The sequence below is a fragment of the Diplotaxodon limnothrissa genome, linkage group LG9, assembly GCF_057381915.1.
Source record: "Diplotaxodon limnothrissa isolate DT_005_m linkage group LG9, D_limnothrissa_male_GT1.1, whole genome shotgun sequence".
Taxonomy (NCBI): domain Eukaryota; kingdom Metazoa; phylum Chordata; class Actinopteri; order Cichliformes; family Cichlidae; genus Diplotaxodon; species Diplotaxodon limnothrissa.
The window spans coordinates 22,718,379-22,738,740 of record NC_140604.1 but is presented as its reverse complement, the minus strand read 5'-3'; the positions used below and the strand labels follow the sequence as shown (position 1 = coordinate 22,738,740).

The following is a 20,362-nucleotide window of genomic DNA, read 5'->3' as shown; positions in this document are numbered from 1 at the left end:
CAGATTGTATCTCCAATCCATCTGTCTCTGGCTCAGATAATCAAGTCAGTGTTTACAGTAACTCGGTGCCATTTCTCACCTGTCACCGGCGTCTCGTTTCAGACCGAAGGAACCGGGATGATTAGCTGTGACTGTGGCCCACTGGTCTGTGTGAAGGCTGCTGACTCATTCCTCGTGTGCATGTGTTTCAGGCAGATGGAGAAATGAGAAAAGTCAACTGACACTGTTACTTATTACATTAATGGCTTGAACAGTCCCCACGTCTGTAATTTGACTGTTGGCTTATTGAAAGTAAAAATACTTTGGTGGTATGTGATTATCGTAGCCCTGAAAACTGACAGTTTTTATTACACAGCAACAGATTTTACCTTTTAGTTGACTGTGAGAGGGTTTAATGGTTTAGGTTCTCTAGCATATCAATCAAAGCTTATTTCTGGTGGGTTATCATACATCTATCTACCAGTGTTGTTTAGGCAAGGCAAGTTTATTTATATAGCACAATTCAACAACAAGGTGATTCAAAGTGCTTTACAGAGACATTAAAAAATAAAAAGCACAATTTAAAATTGATTTAAAAAAAAGTAGATAAAATCAGTAGTTAAATGTAAGTTTTGAAATTTAAGCTTAAAAGTGTGGATTTGGTGCTTTATTCAAATGCAGCTGAGAATAGGTGAGTCTTCAACCTGGATTTAAATAAACTGAGTGTTTCAGCTGATCTGATCCTTTCTGAGAGTTTGTTCCAGATATATGGAGCATGAAAGCTGAATGCAGCTTCTCCGTGTCTGGTTCTGACTCTGGGAACTGATAAAAAAACCGGATCCAGATGACCTGAGGGATCTGGAAGGTTCATACTGGGTCAGGAGGTCACTGATGTATTTTGGTCCTAAACCATTCAGAGCTTTATAGGCCAGCATCGGAACTTTAAAGTCTATCCTCTGACGGACAGGCAGCCAGTGTAAAGACCTCAGAGCTGGACTGATGTGGTCCACTTTTTTGGTCTTAGTGAGGACTCGAGCAGCAGAGTTCTGAATGAGCTGTAGTTGTCTGACTGATTTTTTTAGGTAGACCTGTAAAGATGCTGTTACAGTAATCAAGCCTACTAAAGATGAATGCATGGACTAGTTTTTCCAGGTCCTGTTGAGACATCAGATCTTTTATCCTTGATATATTCTTGAGGTGATAGTAAGCTGATTTTGTTATTGTCTTAATGTGTTTTTCTAAGTTTAGGTCTGCATCCATCACTACACCCAAATTTCTCGCCTGGTTTGTGGTTTTTAGGTGTATAGACTGTCTCTGGTGACCTGTAATCGTTTTTCTTTGGCACCAAAGACTATTACTTCATAAGCAGTCGTTAATTTCCTCAATGCATTTACCAAGAGCCTGTACAGGGCCTTGGTCTCCTGGTGACATTGTGATATATATTTGTGTGTCATCTGCAAAGCTATGATAGTTTATTTCGTTGTTCTTTATAATCTGTGAAAGTGGGAGCATGTAAATGTTAAACAGAAGGGGTCCCAAGATGGAACCTTGGGGAACTCCACATGCGATGCTTGTCTGCTCAGATGTGAAGTTACCTATTGATACAAAGTATTTCCTGTTTTCTAAGTATGTTTTGAACCAGTTTAGTACAGTTCCTGAAAGACCTGCCCAGCTCTCCAGTCGTTTGAGTAATATGTTGTGGTCAACTGTATCAAATGCTGCACTGAGATCCAGCAAAACTAAGACTGACATTTTTCCACTGTCTGTATTCAGACATATGTCATTAAACACTTTGGTCAGAGCGGTTTCAGTGCTGTGGTTCTGTCTAAAACCTGACTGGAAGGCATCATAGCAGTTATTCTGTTTTAAGAAGTAATTGAGCTGTTGAGAGCTGTTTATTAATCACACTTTCCTGTTCTGTCTCCTTAGGGGTGCCATACTCATACGTGCAGGAGCAGGCGAGAGATGAGGATACAGCTGTTGACGTGAAGCTTTACAGTCACCGGTGGAGGAGATGGCTCCCCCCAAAGCCTCGTAACATGGACAGTAACAGAGCCAGTCAGGAGCAGGACCAGGAGCGTGAACAGGAGGAGCCTGAAGGCTTCCCAGGCCTGGTTTCAGCAGAGGAAGCAGACAACAGCTCCCAGATAGAGGTAAGCAACGATCCAAGGACCAGATCTTATTTTTATCACAGCTTCTTTTTCTTTTTTTCCTTTAGAAGGCTAGGACAATAAGTCAAAAGCCAAGCATCAAGCTTTAAAAGTAAAGCTTGTTTTACTGCATATGCACAGATTAGGCAATAAAAGAAAGCAGCAGGTAAGTGAACCATACTTTCAATTGCTTTAGGTTAGAAGCAACGTCTGGCATGCTTCACTGGTGTTTAACGGCCAGTAAATGCCTGAAGATGCCATTGTTTCAGTCTTGGAGATGCCCAGTAAATGCACTGGTATGTCATTGTTATTTAGGCACTTCCTCACCTTGTAGTGTTACTGCTACCGTCCTTACAAAGGCTTTCCTGCCGATGTTGGCATTCTTGGCAGGTTATCTAAGAGTCTTAATTATGGGGGAAATTAAATGGGGGAAGTGAGCGTGTATTTTTGTTGTGGAAGATGCAAAAAACAAGTGTGCTGGAAAGTTTCAGTATTAATTTCCTCTCACGACAAGAAGGTCCTGGGTCAAATCCAGTCAGTGGGTTCAGGTTAGATTAATTGTCAATTCTAAATTGGTTGGAGGTGTGAATGTAAGCTTGAGCAGCTGCCTGTCTTTCTGTGTTAGCCCCGTCATAGATTGGTTACTTGCCCAGGCTGTATCCCACCTGTGTCCCATGGCAGCTGTCATACGCTCCCCTGCAACCCTGATATAGAAAACGAGATGAAAATAGATTGATGGAAACATAAGAAACATCCAGTTTTCTGTTACATCTGATTTCATAACCAGGTGCTTCTCTCATAACGACATAACTTAACCGTAATGGTTAAATCAGGGGTGTCACACAAAACACTTGGGGCCAGAATCAGCCTGGCAAATGTGAAGGAGATTTTGAACTTTTAACTGTGTTTTCATGGGTTTTACAGCTTTTCTAATTATTAAAGACCCCCCCCCCACTGACATCCATAACACACCAAAGTACAAGAAGATTTTCTGCCAATTAATGAAAACTTTCTCGAAATTTATACATGTAATTACAAGACAGTCTGAGCAGTGAACTACCACAAAGCTTTTCTGTAACTTTACTTATTATTTATCATTTATCAATCTTCCTCTGACCCCAACCGGTCACGGCAGATGGCTGTCCCTCCCTAAACCTAGTTCTGCTGGAGGTTTCCTTCCCACCATTGTCAAAACATTTGCCCAAACATCAAAGTCGCCTGTAAGTTTATATTAAATAATATGTTAATGAAAGATGTTAAAAGTTCTCCTGCAGTTCACAGTTTCTGCATTTTCACTCACCAGCCTTAATTCATTTCTTGTGTTTGACCGACGTCACGCAGTAAATCCTCCTACTAGTATGAAATGAATGAATCAATAAAGTCCTCTGTTGAGCCAGACCCAAAACTACTCTTAGGTCGCTTCCCTGGAGCAATTATAAATCTCCTTACAAGAGTGGATGTTTAGTAATGAAAAAAGAAGACGAGGAGGGGCCTTTAAGGATTAATATTTTATATCAAATTAAGCCCAGCCCTCAGGTGTTCATTTACCTTCTATGTGGGACTGGATCCTTTTAAATTTGACCTCAAAAAGACCAGAACAGGAAATTAACCCAGCCCCCTACAATGTGAATGGTCTGGAGGACCTGCTGGAGATTAATAGCTGCTCTCAATCTGTGTTTGTATCTATGTAAATGAGAGGCATCGCCCGCATACCTTGTTGTGGCGCCTTGGATGGCACGCAGCATGGGGGCGTTCAGCTGGGTTGTAGACAGCTCGTTAAGTTTTCCCGTGGCCTCTAATCATCTCAGGTTCACAGCCCTGTCTCTCTCAGTGACAAGGGCTGAGAAGCTTTGATCGTCAGCTGTAATCATTCACGCTCAAATTCGTGTGTAAGCACACACACACCACTTTAAATTTCACACAACTGTAAACACGCTCGGACTACAGCACGCACCTGTGCTCCGTTTGTCATAGCCACGCACATTTATGCTTACATAAGTGCTCGCCGCCACTCAGACATGTCCCGTCTCGTTGTTTTTTGTCTCTCTGAGCCTCATTTGTTGTTGCAGAATGGAAAAAAACAGTCGACAGCACAAACACCCCGTCAGTCCTCCCTGCCATTACTCAGCACACGCACTCCCTCACCTGCCACCAGCAGAGCCTTCATATTCAGAGGGCAGAAACAGTAAACACTGAGCTCAAGGCTTCCACACGGCAGTGAGCTGAATGGGTTTAAAGACCGTCCGCTCAAACAGCTTTAGCTGTGTCCTGGTGGAGAAATCTACTCTTTGACACTTTAGCAAAGGTATATATCACCACTCAGTGATGGTAAACACATCCCAGGAGTTATTTTGTACCCTAATTTATTTTGTTGCGCGAGTCTTCAAGCTGCTTTCAAATAGTGATTTACAACCAAAATTACCTGTCAAAACAAATGTGAATCTAAGCTTGCGCTGAAAAAGGTCGTATAGCTGCATTACACTCCAGTCTGTTGAAATTACTGCCTGTCATGCCATCAATTTCTCGCTGTGTTATTGTTGTTCGTTGATGTGCAATAGTGGGTCTTAAGAGATGCCGTTATGCAGTGATTTTGTCAAAGTGAGTAACAAAGACTTGTGGTAATTACTGACGCTTTGCATCAGTTTGTTTAATGACAGCAAGTTTGATGCTCTTCCAAACTAAAAGACAAAAAAAAATCCCCAGCTATCTTTGTGAAAACCTGTTGGGGTTTCAGACCATATGAGCAATGAAATGTAAAAGAATTTCACACCCTATCAGGTCCTGTTTGGTTTTAAGGTTAAAGTAAGAGGTGGAGCAAGCAGCAGTCGTTCGAAGGCGGGGTTGTCGAGCTCATTTTACACCGTGGGCCACATAGAGCCCACTTTGGTCTTCAGTGGACCAGTGAACTCCTCTTTCTGTCAGTAAAAAGAGCATTAAATACATATTTAATCCCTGAAATATCTAAATATAAGAAGAAGTTCAGTTTCAGCCACATGTCTCGGTTTTTCTACATGATAAAGACACGCTGCTGCTGTAACTCTTTGGGCTTAAATTGTAATAAATAAATGTAAAAATTACAGAAAAGGTTCTGGTAGCTTATTGCCCACACTGTCATGTAATTATAAGGCACAAAGTTTTTGTTAATTTTAGTTATTCTTAATTTTTTTTTAATCCGAACTCTATACCCACCTTCACATTTTCCAAAGCTGTCCAGTGGACCAGTTTGGAGTTTTTGCCGGGCTGCTTGTGTTTGACATCCCTGCTTTAAACAAGAACGAATCTGAGATCGGCATGCAGCACCTAGGCAGCTCACTCTCTGGGCAGTATTTACCGAGTTTATAGCATTTACAGTTTGGGGTGCAAAGAGGAGGCTTTTGTTATTTTCTCTGCTGAAATTATGCTTCAAATATTTTTGAGCACAATTATTTTTATTGCTTCTATTTATAGTACGTTGTGTTGTGTTTGGTAAATATGCTAAAACAGAAAAAAGTTAAATGCTTAACCAGCTCTGAATTTATGAATACGATTTTTTTTTCTTATTTGGTGCATTTGAGAGAGGACAGAGCTAGAATACAGAGAAAACCCAAATCAGTAAATACTACTTGTTGTCCAATTCCACTTTTTTGCTTGTTGTACAATGCAAATAATTAAAAATGTAGAGTTTGTGCTAAAAAGAAGTCATTTTTGTGTAACCATTTAAAGTCAGTTTGTCAGTTTGAAAAAGAAAAACACAACTATACAACCGTACAGAGACTCACAAGGCCCCAAACTTTACGTTTTTATGCGTGTTTTATCCAAGGATGGACTGAATGCTTCCCAGTTGAACTCATCCGCATCAGTGCAGGTGAAAAAATCTGTTGATCTTTTTCTTTCTCCTTCCTTTTGAGGTCATTCTGTGCTTGTTTAACACACAAGTTAGCCAATAGCAGCTTTCCTGTCACCTCTACATGAAGGTTTTAACCACAGCGGCTTAGACAGCAGACTGTCTGACGCCTGAACGACTGTTACTCACTGCAGCAGCTCTCCGGATCATTAACCCAGATTAAACAGCTTCTCTGCTGTAGGTGTCCTCAGGTCACTGTACGATGGAATAAGAAAGGCAGAATCAAACTGTAGGAACGAGTCAGGGTGTCTGAATATAAGCCAAGTCTCATCAGCAGCTGAGCACACTGAGGTCTCTGCACACCCCGACATGCTCGCAGCTTGTGGTGGTTCTGTTGTATTTTTCATGTTTGTTATCTAATGGCTACCTTTCAACATGTTATGCAATTGTGGCTGCAGGCACTTCATGTACAACATAGTTTTATTTTTTTCTGTTTTGAAGAACATGAAGGAAACTATAAAAATATCTCTGAATTTTTATCCCATAAATCACAACCTAATGGTAACTAATGCCATTATTTTTTAATGCACAATACTTCTTTAATTTCCTGTTGTAAGGGATCATCTAAAATCCTCCAAAATTAACAGTATCAATAGATCGTGAGGGAACAGCTGCTATGTATTTACATCTTTGTATTGTGCTGAAGAGATATCAAATAAATTTGAACTAAGGCAGTGGCTGTGTTTTCATGTAATACTGCTTTCTACCACAAGGTCATACACAGAGTTCATGTAACCGTTATTTAACCAGGTAAAGGAAAACATTTTCAGCAGCGCAAGACGAAGGAAATCGGTTCAGGACTAAAAATGTTTTTGTCATGGAGGAAGAGCTCTGCCTTTAATCAGTGTAGGAAAGGTAAACAGCATAGGCGAGGGCAGGTAAAAGGTAAAACAAGTCAATACACAAGAAAATCCAACATTAATACAACAGAATAAAACAGGAAACAGGAAGAAAAGACAAGTTTATGCCGTGAAAACTTTACATCAGAGTTGAACAAAGACAAGGTGGCAGTGGGGATAGCAAGGCTGGAGGCATTTATACCCAAGAGGACACGTGTGGCACAAAATAGGTGAGAAACAGAGCAAAGGATGGAAGTGCAACTAAATGAAATACACAGCAAACAGATTTTTTTTAAGCAGGAGGCAACAAAAACCAAGGTTCACATCTCGACAAAAAGCACCAAGAAGGTTTAAAGAACAGCAGCACACAGTTAAGTACACATACACTAGTAAAACACTGCCCCCTGTGGTGAAAGTGTTAAAATTATAGACCCTTTAGTGAATATCCACCATTTTCCATGGTGTCCATGTAACACGGACAATGCTGAGTATTCTTTGACGCAATCTGAGAACCGGTACATAACTACAGTAACAGTCACACAGGAAAAATGCACTTGTGAAATATAAGGCGGTCAGGCTCTCATTTGCTACAAAGGCTCAGTGTTTAATTCCTTCTCATAATTAAAGTTAATATTTTCAAAGTGAAAAAGATAAACTGAGAAGGGAAGACGACCTGTCCAAGTGTGAGGCTTTATTTCTTCTCTGAGTAACTAATTAAAACATGGATGCTTTTGTGCTTTTACCTTCGGGTGAAGATGCACTTGTTCTAAATATTGAGAGGGAAGCCTCTCTACCATCTCTACAAAAATCTACGCTTGTGGCTGATCGGACTCTCGTATCCCTGGAGCCCATGAAAACAAAATCAGCTAGCAGACGACAGACCTGAGCATGTAGGTGCAGCAATCCATCAGTAGTCTGATGATCTCTATAAACTGATATCTACATAAATCTGGAAGGAAGAAACAACCGTCTCAGTGTGGAAGCTTTCTGTTTGTAGTCTGACTAATATTAACATGTTTTTGGGGGGATTTTAAGTCTTTTTGGATATCAAAAGGGTAACATAATGGCTGAAATGCAATCTCAAAACTATCAGCATTAAGCTTTTTATTAATTTGCTATTCTTTTTCTAAATTTTATCTACATTCAAAGATTTTCAATCTGTTCCTTGGGTGTCCACTGGCTACATGAGAACCCCAGTTAACCACAGAGGCTAATGGCATGTTCATGCTGCCAGTAAAGGGGTGACTAGTTACAGTTAATTTTCAATGGAAAGTCATATAAAGCAAAAAAACCACCCGCAAACATTCCTTTCTTTTCCAGGTTTCTCCCGCATTTTAAGACATCTCCGGGCACCCTCCCGTTTTGCTACTTCTCCTGGGAAATTCACAAAATTTACGTGACCCTCAGATTTTCTTTCGACCAATTATAATGCACGGATTAGCACATTTTGTGTGTCATCTTATGTTACCCAAGTTGCCAGATCGCCTATCAAAAAAATCCATGTACATAACCCACAACATGATTCAAGGCCAGCTCGATGCTGAATGATTTCGCTGGCTTCTTAGCTGTCATTGGCTATTTTAGCTTAGTTCCAGATGTGTATGGGTGCTTAAGAGAGTAAAAGTGGCTGCAGCAATTCTATAAAAATATTGTATTTCTATAAGAAAACTGTGTATAAAAAGTAAATGATATTGTGAATGGTGTTAATAGATTTGATGTCTAATTGATTTATTGAGTGTTTGATTTTAAAGCAGAGTTCAGTGTGATGATGATAAAAAAAAAAGTCCTGTGGCGCGTGCTTTGATGGATTTATGACATTTACCTGAGAGCAGACATTCAAACAGCTGATGTGAGATAGGTCGTTTACAATACTTTCTGAAAGCTGCATATGTGTCTAAGAGCAGGCAGCTGTGTGTGGCCATCTTTAGTGCAGCTTTTATGAGTCTCTGCAGAACTGTTTCCATATGTGTCAGAGCGCCCTGGGTGAGGACACTTTCAACGGTGTATTGGTAGAAAGACAACAGAAGGTTTTTGAGAGAGATTCATTTTCCTCAGGGATCTCAGGAAATACAATCTTTGTAGTGTTTTTTTTTTTTTTTTTTTGAGACAATGTGTGTGTGTTCTGAAACTACAGACTCTCTCCACCTCCTCTCCGTTTATGCTCGGTGGCAGGTGGGCATGATTTCTCCCAATTATGAACAGTGATTAGGGAAAAATAACTGTTATACAGTGTCTTCAAAATAGCTTCACACATCAGCGGTCTGATAAACACCCCCACCCACCCCGTGTAAACAAAAAAAAATTTTTGTCAGTTACATGATGCTCAACACTTGTTTTTCGATGCGCGAGCGAAGTACAGCGAGTCAAAGTTAAGAGAAGAATCCAGTGAAATATGCACAAGCCCGTGAATAATATTAACACATTAACTTTAGAAACACTTCCACAGCAGCATGAAGCTGGTCACACTTTGTCAGCAAGAGCATATCTTAAAAAAAGAAATACAGAAGTTTGGTAAACACTGTTCTTCAAGTGCAGACTTCCTTTAAATGAGATGCTAGCACTCTGTTAACGTTGAGAAAGGGCAGACATTGATTTGTGACAGAAACATGCAGAAGAAGAGCGCAGCCCATTTCCTTTTTTAAATACATAACGCCGCATTCCTGCTTCATTACCCTGCAACACAGCGTTTGCAGTCATTGTTCACCGAGACAGGAGATAAAAAGCATTGCACCTTTTCACCACCTCTACTTCCACTCCAACAAAAACTCAGTCCTAGAAATCACCTCGAGGTCCTGTTCGCATACCAAGCAGAAGGAATATGTAGCCCTGACCTAAAGTGAAGCCATTTTTATTTCTACAACGTAATATTACAAATCTGCGTCATTGGGGCTTTACACTCTGCACAGCATTAAACACCCTCTGTCCTTAGAGTTTGAAGTGAGATTGAAAACACCCTTCAGTGAGAGAAATGAAAGTAACCTCCTCAGGGAGCATAAGTGAGGATTAGACAGCAGCACAATGGATGGATGGCGTGTTTACTGAAAAGGAACAGATTCACAGAATAGACAATCAAGGAGACAAAATTACAACAAGTAAACATAAGACGACATACATTTGAAAAAGCTCTACTTTGCTTTATTTTACTCGGGGTTTCCTGCTGTCAGAGGCAACATTTCAAATCTTATCTTTATGAGGAATGAGGAATAAAACCGTCAGCGGCAGAGGGCATGCAGCAGCCGCTCAGATGATAAATTGTGCAGACTGCTCCTTTTTCAAATCCCTTATCATGTTGCGACAACACAAGAGAGACATAAAACTCCTTGTGGTCTCTCTGAGATGAAAATATACACTTATGTTCACATCTGGATGTTCAGATCTACACTGAGCTGATATTTAACCAGAGTCAAGCATGTCAGATTGCCAGCAAAAATATATCCGTTTTTCGGGGGTTTATCCATCCCACTTCTATTTGTGTGTTTGTGTAGCTTCCTTTGATGTGTAGTAATAGAGGTGTGGTTTATGGCAGAGACATGTTATTGGATGTCTGAGTCCCCCAAGTGCTCAGGAGGCACTTGGGGGGGTTACATGCTTCACTACATTCACTATTTATTTGTGTTTCTTAAGGGAGTCATTCGGTTTGCTAATTTTCATTACTTTGCTCGCCTGAGCTGCAGTTTCAGAACCTGCCCTAATTTGTTTGTTTTGTGTTTCGGTTTGTCGAGTCGGTTAAAAGATTCCCGGGGGATAACGTGTTTGGAAAGAGATGTTTACCGCCTTTACACTGCTCACCGTTTAGACTGTGTAATGCCATACCATCTCAGGCAGCTGCTGCAGCTCACGGATGCTCTTCCGATGAACCCACGCTTGTTTAAATTCAGTTTTGAGTTTCTACCTTGCAGCAGTACGGGTGTAGACGTTTCTCAGTGGGTTAGGCAGCTCGTTGGTTTGTAGTCACTTCTTCAGATGAACAAAGAGAGCCGGTAGTGTGTGTAGTCCACTCTGTGTATTTCTGAGTCCATGGAAATCGCTTTAAAGAGCAGCCCCATCAGACAGTTTGCAAATTAAATTCTACTGTAAACCCACAGATGAGAGTACACATTGAATTATACATTAGATGCCTGGATTCACTTCAGTCTGCTCACTGAATGTATTCTCCATTTGTTTCACTGCTCTCTGAAACATGATCACTTGTCCTGAGTTGCATTTAGTCTTTATCAGTCAATGTGGTTCTGTGCAGCCTGAGTTAAGGCTATAGTTTGGGCCCAGTCCAATGATAATCATTGGATTAAATACTGCCACTGTCCTCTGAGATATCAGGTAACCACGTGAATTTAAAGGGATGGCTTTGATTGTCCACTAGCTGCTTTTCCTACCTTCGGATTTCCACATATGAAGGAGCTGTGGTCAAACTACTAGTGCAGGTATGTGAGATCTGCCAGTAGGATGAGTAGAGGATTGTCAACTGACCCATCTGCTGATCTGTATTGTGGATGAACTTGATCTGAACTAACGTTATGCTCAGTAATTATAATGCGCATTTGTTCTTTCCAGCCTGTCAAATGTGTAATTGATCGATTATTTGATCGTTAGTTGTAGATCAGTCTGCGAACCCGTTGGCTGTGGCCTGTCTGTAGGGATGATGGTTAACAACTTCCTGCTTCTTGCAGTGGTGATTCTTTACATTCTGACCATAGATTCAGATAAACTGAAGGTGAATCATTCTCAGACAAAATCTGATATCAGCCAAATCCTTTCCTTTTCCAAATGAGCTGTTTGTGTGCAGGTGTGTCATGATTAAGGAATATTATTTGGATAACTAATAGAACCAGAAATTGGCTGGTAGCAGTACAAGATCTAGTCCATTGATTATAAATTCTGCATGTCACTGTGTAGAAATCTGTTTTCAAAATGGAATAGAAATAGAAAATAAAAATATTATTACAAAATGAATACAAAAATTATAGAAATTAATGATAATGACACTGCTATTCTCTTGATTATTATTGGATCCAGTTTTGCTATCCTTTGGTTTATTTTGGGTCATGCCTGAGCATTCTGGGAAATGGCCCGGTCCAACATTTTGCATTCATCATAAACCTTTAGTTCAGTTTCCATTCTGCTGTTACAGCAGGTCTGAAATACTCTGGCACAGCCATGATGATGTTTCCCTACCAACACCAGCAAGCTGCTGAAACTAGAAGAAGTGTGGCAAAAAGTAATGGATGGCAACCATTATCTACTGAAGAAGAGCCGCACACATGAGCGATGGCGTCCTTTAAATGCTTTTTCAAACACGCTTCAGCGTGATGTAACTGTGCACGATAGTGTTGTCTTGGGAAAAAGAAAGCTGGCAGATGTGCATCTTAATCCCAACATATTGAATCATTTATTCAAAGCTCGAGTCCTGCTGCAGCAGAGACATGATCACAGTTGAGGGGATTACAGTTTTTAGTGTACTCTCCTCTTATCCTCTGAAAAACCCCATCGAATCACAGCCGCAGCTATCTACTTTTGAATAACAATTTAAAAAACGTATTTTATTTCAGTAATGGACCCAGAATAATCTCAACGTGCTAAATTACTTTATTTGGTTCTACTTTATATTATAGAGTCATTCAGTATTGAAACTATGTTGGCCCAGATATTCAGGTCTCGGTATAATGCAATATTGATGTAATGGGCAGCCTGAGTAAATGCCTCAGACAGAGATGGGAGTGAATCGAGGATGGGTTTTGTACTCTGAATCTTTACAGCAGTTTGTTTTTGTACACGAGATCCACAAAGTGATCCATTATCAACAGCAATTACAGTATTTCTCCATCTCCATCTATTTGTAGTCTATCACTTTATGAAGAAGAGATGAAATACTGGATCTAAGAGACATTTTTTCAGCTTTCACATTCACCTTCTCCTGCTTGAGCTTTTCAGGGCAGCTGATCCACATCTGTAACTCTGTGGGTGTCAGTTTGAACTTATCCCCACTGTGTATGAATATACAACTGACATTTGACTTTACACTAATAATACACACATAACCACTGAACCTTCTATTCCACCACATCCCAAAGGTTCTCTATGGGATTGACATCTGGTGACCGTTTGAGTACACTGAACTTATTTTCAGGTTCAAGAAACCAGTTAAGATCATTTGAACATTATCTTCAAAGTAGTCATCAGAGGATGGGTACACTGTGGTCTTAAAAGAATGAACATGGTTAGCAACAATACTCAGGTAGGCTGTGGTGTTTCCATAGCTAAGGGACCTAGCTGTGGTGCTAAGAGGCTGACAGAGTGCCAAGAACTCGCCTACCATGCCACCACCCGCCGGTTCTTAGCTAACATGAGTGGCACCCGGTGTGGTCTTCTGCTGCTGTAGCCCATCTGCTTCAAGGTTTGTTACATTCAGATATTCTCTTCTGCTTTCCTTTGCAAGCTGGTAATTATCCTCTTAAATGGTTTTGTGGGAAAATCCCAGCAAATCAACAGTTTGGAAAATACTCAGATGAGCCCACCTGACACCAACAACCATTCCATAAATGGCCTGTATTTGTATAGCGCTTTACTAGTCCCTAAGGACCCCAAAGTGCTTTACACATCCAATCATCCACTCATTCACCCATTCACACACACATTCACACACTGGTGATGGCAAGCTACATAGTAGCCACAGCCACCCTGGGGCGCACTGATAGAGGCGAGGCTGCCGGACACTGGCGCCACCGGGCCCTCTGACCACCACCAGTAGGCAATGGGTGAAGTGTCTTGCCCAAGCACACGACGACCGAGACTGTGCAAGCCAGGGCTCGAACCAGCAAGGCGAACTCCCAACTCTTGAGCCACGATCGCCCCATGTTCAAAGTTACTGTAAACCTCTTTTTTCCCCCATTCTGATGCTCGGTTTGAACTTAAGCAGGTCATCTTAACCATGTCTACATGCATAAATGCAGTGAGCTGCTGTTATGTGATTGGCTGATTGGGTAATTCTATTGATGAACACTTTACCAGGTACCTATAGTGAATGATCATGTTAAACATGGGAAAAGTTTAATCAGACCCCTGAGAGCCAAAAGCTTATAGATCAGACTGCTCTATCACCCAGTTTCTATGTGTATTTGTCTCTCTATGATATCAAGGAGACGAGGTATTCCTCATACTATTACTATTAAAAAAAGAAATCTCAAATATGATGCACTAGGTGTTCATGAGTTCAACTGTGCAATAAGCTGAACTACAGAGGTCAGCTCAGGGACGCCGCAGTTTAAGCTGAAAACAGAGATGGGTATCTCTTCCATGTAGCTTCTAATAATATATTAAAAATATTCTGCTCCACATTTTTGGATTTATACTGTCACCAGTGATTTTTCAACTGTTTTTCTTTCTGGTGAGTGGAACGTCTAACAACCTCTGTGGGTTTTGATTTATGAAAGACGTCAGCTGTCTTTATGTCCTGGTGTGCGTTTCAAAATGCAATCGTGCATATGAAAGTGACTCTGCAGTTACTTTACCTTAAAGGGATTTCTCTAGGTTTAGACTTGTCAAAATGTCACCATGACTTAATGCCACACAGGCAGCTTTCATGATGATGTTTTTTATTTTGTTATATATGTGAATGATAGTGTAACATTTGTATGAATGTGGCTGTTTGTATAGTGGGGTAGACCAAAGGGCAAAGTGTTTAGGATGGATTTAAAGCGTTTTTTTCCTTTTAAATCAAGCATAGCGTGAGATCCGGTGGGCGATGAAGTCACGCTCAGCATCAATCCCAGCAGGTCTGCCAATCGCAGTGCCAGCCCTCATCATCTAATGGCTCGACAATACACACATTTCTGTTCAAGTCGAGTCAAGAAAAAGCCGCATTTTAGCCCTATTTTTAAACATGTAAGTGCATATGCATACACAAATGAGACCATGAAACGAAGCCTCATTTCTATATCACTTACAGGCTTCAAATGGAGTAGCTTGTCATGTCAGAATGTTGAATGAGATGCTAATTCTTGCTCAGAGTTTGAATTTAACTTTTGGTGCTATCTTTACTTTGACTTGGCTCACTGACAACCTTTACTCTGGAGATGAATTCTGCATGACGAGGACAGGAAGAGGAAGACGATAAAGAACGGTTGGATAGTTGTTATGCTGAGACATATCCAGACACTATATGGTTGATTACAGTCACTTAATCCTGGCTGTCAGCATGTGCTTCACCGCGGCTGAAGCTACTTCTCCCACCGACTCAATGCAAACTTTCCACAACAAAGGAGCTACTATCACACACAAGTTTCTTAAAGGTTTCTTAAAGGAAAACTGGCAGTAAGAAGAGATTTTGCTACTTCTGATTTTAGATTCCTTTAAACTTTAATGGTATAGCAGGAAGTGGTCCCCTTAACCAAAAAAGCAAAAACGCAAAGGAAAAAGACAATGCCACAGGCATCTTAATAAGATCAGAATCAGAAAGACTTTATTTATCCCCAAGGGGCAATTAAGATACAACAGAGCAGCATGACATTGAACATTAGGACAGGGCATAAAGAGGCAATAAGAGTGAGATAATAAATACATAGAATATACAGTACAGATGTCATCCTCTTCCTTTTCACCTCAAGCCTCATTTGCTGAATTCAAGTCAGGCACTTAAACAAACGAGAATATGTATATACATGCTCAATTATTCCCAATATTGTCACAATTACTTATTGTCCTGCAACCCTCCACACAGCTGACAAGAGCCAGCTAAACAACAACATTAGCTGGTTTTAAGCTAACATCATGCCAGCTAATGTTAGGTTCTAGTATGCTAAAAATCTTTCCTTTCCCTCTGATAAACAGTTTGATTACATTTTCTCATGGGGAGTCCATCAGATGTTCATTTCAAAGACTGTTTCACTAACACCTGCTAACAGCAGCTAAATGAGGCTAACAGTAGCTAACAGCAGCAGAAACTACCAACAGTTCTGGATATCCTAAACAATCCACTTCAGTATCGCTGGTATCGGTCAAAAGTGAGCTTCTCTGGCTCACTGACCTGTATCAGACTCATTTCACAAAGTTTTACCGCTTCTTCCAGAATAAATAAGCATTGATAGCTGAACTGACAGCCATCCACAGATAGTGAAAAACTTTGGGGCAGATCTAGATCTGGTTCAGACATTAGTAGAAACACGCTGGCCAGCCACAGCATTTATTGGGTACAGTCTAAACTTAATGTTTTTGATCTCTCTTGGTTGACGAAAAGATGTTTGTCCTGTAGCAGCCACCCTAGTTATGTTTATACACTTGAACTGGGAGAAAAGGAATGCTGCAATCTTCTTTTATACAGTGTAACTTTAACCATAAGCACTGTCTACTCTTTTGAAGACAGATGAAGGCTAAACTCAAAGAATCCTAACTGAATCTCGGTTTCTTGACCAACTTTTGGACTGAAATCTAATTAAGTAGAGTTATTTGTTCTTTGTCTTGGCGCCTACCTGTTCGAGTTTCCCATAAAAGCCACCCAAAACCGAGACCAGAGTGGGAGCAGATTTCTCACCATGTTTGTATTTTCCCACACTGATTTTGAGTACTACACTTTACTTGTTGGACATTTTTGTGGATGTTTTAAAGAAACGGGACCTTCCTCTTTCAACCTCCCACCAAAACTATTTGTGTGAGCATTTTTTTTATGCTCCTTGTACTGTGTTTGTTATTCTCTTGAGAAGCCCCCACAGCTTCACATCCACCTACACCCAGCTGGACGATGGCGCCCTGCCCACCGTCCCCTTTACTTGAAGAACTCTCCAGCTGGCCCCTCTCACCTCTGAGGAGCCTACATCTCCCTCGCTCTCTCTGCGTGAGACAAGAAATCATCCTGTGCTGATTAGCAGGAAACTTTACAGCCCTGCATTTGTGTGTTTTACAAGTAGACTTGTTTTCTATTCTGGGAGTAATGTGCTGAATAAGGCTGCCTGAAGGGGCCTTTTTCCCTGACATGGTCTGTCTGCACGTTAATCTGTGATGAAAGGCTTGTGGCAGTGTTTGTTTAAATGTACACATTAATCAGAAGTAGCACCACCTACATGACTGAACTCCATTTGGGATTCAGATATTTATCAGTCCCACAGAGGCTTTGCCAGGCCTGAAACATTATCTCCCCTTGTCTTATATAGCAGGCTGAATATTGAATAGCGGTATTAGATTATAACTCTCTGAGGGGAAATATGAATCCTTGAAGCAAAACGAACTGAACAGGGAAGGATTCATGGCCTTTTGACAAGCTCTGAATATTACCGCCCATATATCAAAGCATCTGCAGAGCTCTGTGAGCTCCTATTAGTCAGATCACAGTCGCAAGTAATGTACATCCAGCAAAACATAAACTTTAACAGTGTTTCAAATAAAAAGACACAGCTGCAAGGTACCTCATTAGACCCTGCGGGAAACAGACAACACGAACATTCTTCTTAATTCTGCACAGGAAACAGTAAAAGCAGACAAGCCCGTCTCGTATGGCCTTGTAAAAGTTCATGGATGGCTCTGTTATTAAAGGCAGCCCTGACTTTGCAGGCTTTTTAAGAGAAAAAGGAGCTGATTGCATTTTTTTGTTGTTTAATTTTATTAGGAAACATTAAAAGCAGTACATGTGCTGAGCGCTTTAAAGGAAAGAGGTTGAAGGAAAGGACGGGGACTGTTATAATCTAATTTAGTGGGTAATTTGGTTAGCTGCAAAATTAAAAATACTGGATGTCAGTGAATTTCCATATGCATGTGTTTTATTTTTATTTAGTGGTAACTGTGTATTAGACTGCAATGAGCTGCACAATCTCTATTTTTAAATGTGTTTATATTCTCTACACTTTGCGCCCTTATTATACTGTACAAACTTCACAGATCGACTCAGACTCACCCGATGTATTATCTTATTTTCTCTTTCATTCTTCAGGAGGATACAGATCACAACTACTACACATCAAAAACGTACGGCCCTTCAGATCCGATGAGCAAGGGCTTGTGGGTAAATATCGACCAGATGGACAAGGACAAAGTGAAGATCCACGGCATTCTGTCCAACACACACAGACAAGCTGCGGTAAGTCAACACACATCATGAGATTTACTCGATGTTGGCATATTTAAAGACATTTGATACCAAAAATTATCCATCAGATGTGTGTTTTTCACTCTGATAAATGGTTATGAGCTATAATTTTGTTATCCTGAAAATGAATCTGAGCATTTTAAAGGAAATATGTTTACATCTGAACCTTACTTATGTTGAATTCTGTGTACAGGTGCTTTGATCTGCTTTAGCTCGGTTCACAGATGTTGGTGTTTTTTCCAGAAATGGACCTATTGCTCCATCTACAACTGCTGCTCACTACAATATCTTTGTTACTGTGGAACCACAATTATTATCCAACTTTAAGACATTTTACATTTGACACAGTAAAGATTGGTAGGACATAATAAGACTAACAGTCTTTCTGCGTTTAGTTGGACAAAGGCACAAGTTTTATATTTCTGCCACTGTACAACAGAAGTTTGTGGTTCCTTTTTTGTATATTTTTATATTTAATGACTGAAAAGCATGTTTTATCAGATTGAGATCAGGTGACTGACTTGGACATTGAAAAATGCCCCATTTCTTTGCTTTGGAAACTCTTGGGTTGCTTTTGTGGTATGCTATGGGTCATTATCCATTTGCATTGTAAAGCTCTGTCTGGTCAGCTTTGCAGCATTTGGCTGAGTCTGAGCAGAGAGCATAGCCCTGTACACTTCACAATTCATCCTGCTACTTCTATCAGCAGGCACATCATCAATAAACACTAGTGGCCCAGTTCCACTGGCAGCCATACATGCCCATGCCATAATTCATCCTTTGAGCTGTTTCTCTCCTTCATCCTTTTCTCTTCCTATCATTCTGGTTCAAGCTAATCTTGGTTTCATCTGTCAAAATAAGTTTTTTCCAAAACTGTGCAGACTCTTTTAAATGTTTTCTGCCAAAGTCTAATCTGTCCTTCCTGTTCTTGACTATAACCTTGTCATAAACCCTCTGTATTTCCATTCATGAAGGGGATACTTGCTTAGATGTTATGAAGTAGAAATAATTCACCATGCACTTTAGTTGACCCTTTTTAAGAATGAACCAGATTGTAGATTTGGGACATCCAACGAAGCAGACATAACATATAAAGCTGACTTAAAGTGTACAATTTGTCACTGTAAATGAGGAGGATCGTGACAATAACCCCTCTGAAAACAGTTATTTTCTTATCACTACACACACATTACTGGAAGGACTACGGTTGTTTTTAAGGCTAAAAACAGCAAGTAATTCTTTATACAGTGTAACTTTAACCATAAGCACTGTCTACTCTGCAGTGAAAAAATTAGAAAGCTCCCCTCCCTCCACCTCAGCACAAGCAGGTGATGCATGCAAGCTGCATACTGATGGAGTCACACAAGGCAGCAGCAGACTGACTGAGAAACAAAGCAGAATTGCAGTAAAAGAAAGAGAGAGAGAAAGAAAAACTGCCCAGGGTGAGCAATAGCTGGCAAGGATACAGAATAGAGGCCCACATTGTGAATTCTGCTCCTTTACCTTCAGCTGGGTGGTGATGGATTGAGCTATCCACTCTGAGGCAAGCTATTCATTTTAGCCACTGAACGTCCCGGCTAAGAAGTGAGGCGTTCTTGTAAACAGCATCGGGGAAAGGTTCTCTGACTTTGTTTTACGAAGTGAATTCCTAATTCAGCGGTCAACTGAGGAATCTGGAGTCAAAAGGAGACGCTGGAATTCTCGGCTGAATAATTTGATTTCATATTGGAGCGAAAGAAGCAGGGAAAACCATCTGTGCTGAACAGATCTGCGGCACAACCTCAGCAGACTAACGTTTTAAACAAATAGACTTTATAATGAAGACAGTTAAAGTCCTGCATATACTCAGAGATCTTCCTTCCAAACTGTGCCGGCTGCCAGCTATTACTCAAAGAAATTGGCTAATAAAGTTGTAAAACAAAATGCAGTCACAGAGGTTAGCTTCATCACCGGAGTGCAGAAAAGTTAAGCTCTGGATTGTCTCTATGGTCTTCAAGATTCATCGTGGTTTGCCACAGGATTACTCCCTCTGGCACAATCTGTAGGACCATGCATAATATCAGCATGTTCACTGTGGACTGTCCATCTCCATAACACTTACTGGCAGTGTCTGGAATTTAACCCGAGGGATAAAACAATGAATGTAAACTATAATTTATAGGATACATTTTTGGCTACCCTGTAGTCTCTTAAAGATAATTTTATTATGTCTCCGTTCATTTGAAAATATTTATAAATACAATATGAGCCCATCTCTGTGTAAAAGCTTGTTGTTTAAATATTTCCCGTGAGAAATGGTAGGCCTCAAGAATCTACAGCCATGCTAGCAGCTCTATGAGGGTACGCTGGATAATGCTTTGAGCTAAATGCTAACGTTAGCATGAAACATACATTGGTAACAGTGATGTTGATGATTTTTGGCTGGTCAAATTTTACCATTTAG

The 20,362-nt window shown here is 40.5% G+C and overlaps 1 protein-coding gene across 1 annotated transcript in view; it reads left to right on the top strand.

The window, feature by feature from the left end:
- Nucleotides 1–20,362, top strand: part of plxdc2b (plexin domain containing 2b) — a 122,500-nt gene that overhangs the window by 45,827 nt on the left and 56,311 nt on the right. The window contains exons 2-3 of the mRNA XM_085362867.1: nt 1,909–2,132; nt 17,764–17,910. Of these exons, the coding sequence (XP_085218993.1) occupies nt 1,909–2,132; nt 17,764–17,910 (371 nt within the window). The remainder of the gene's footprint in view (nt 1–1,908; nt 2,133–17,763; nt 17,911–20,362) is intronic.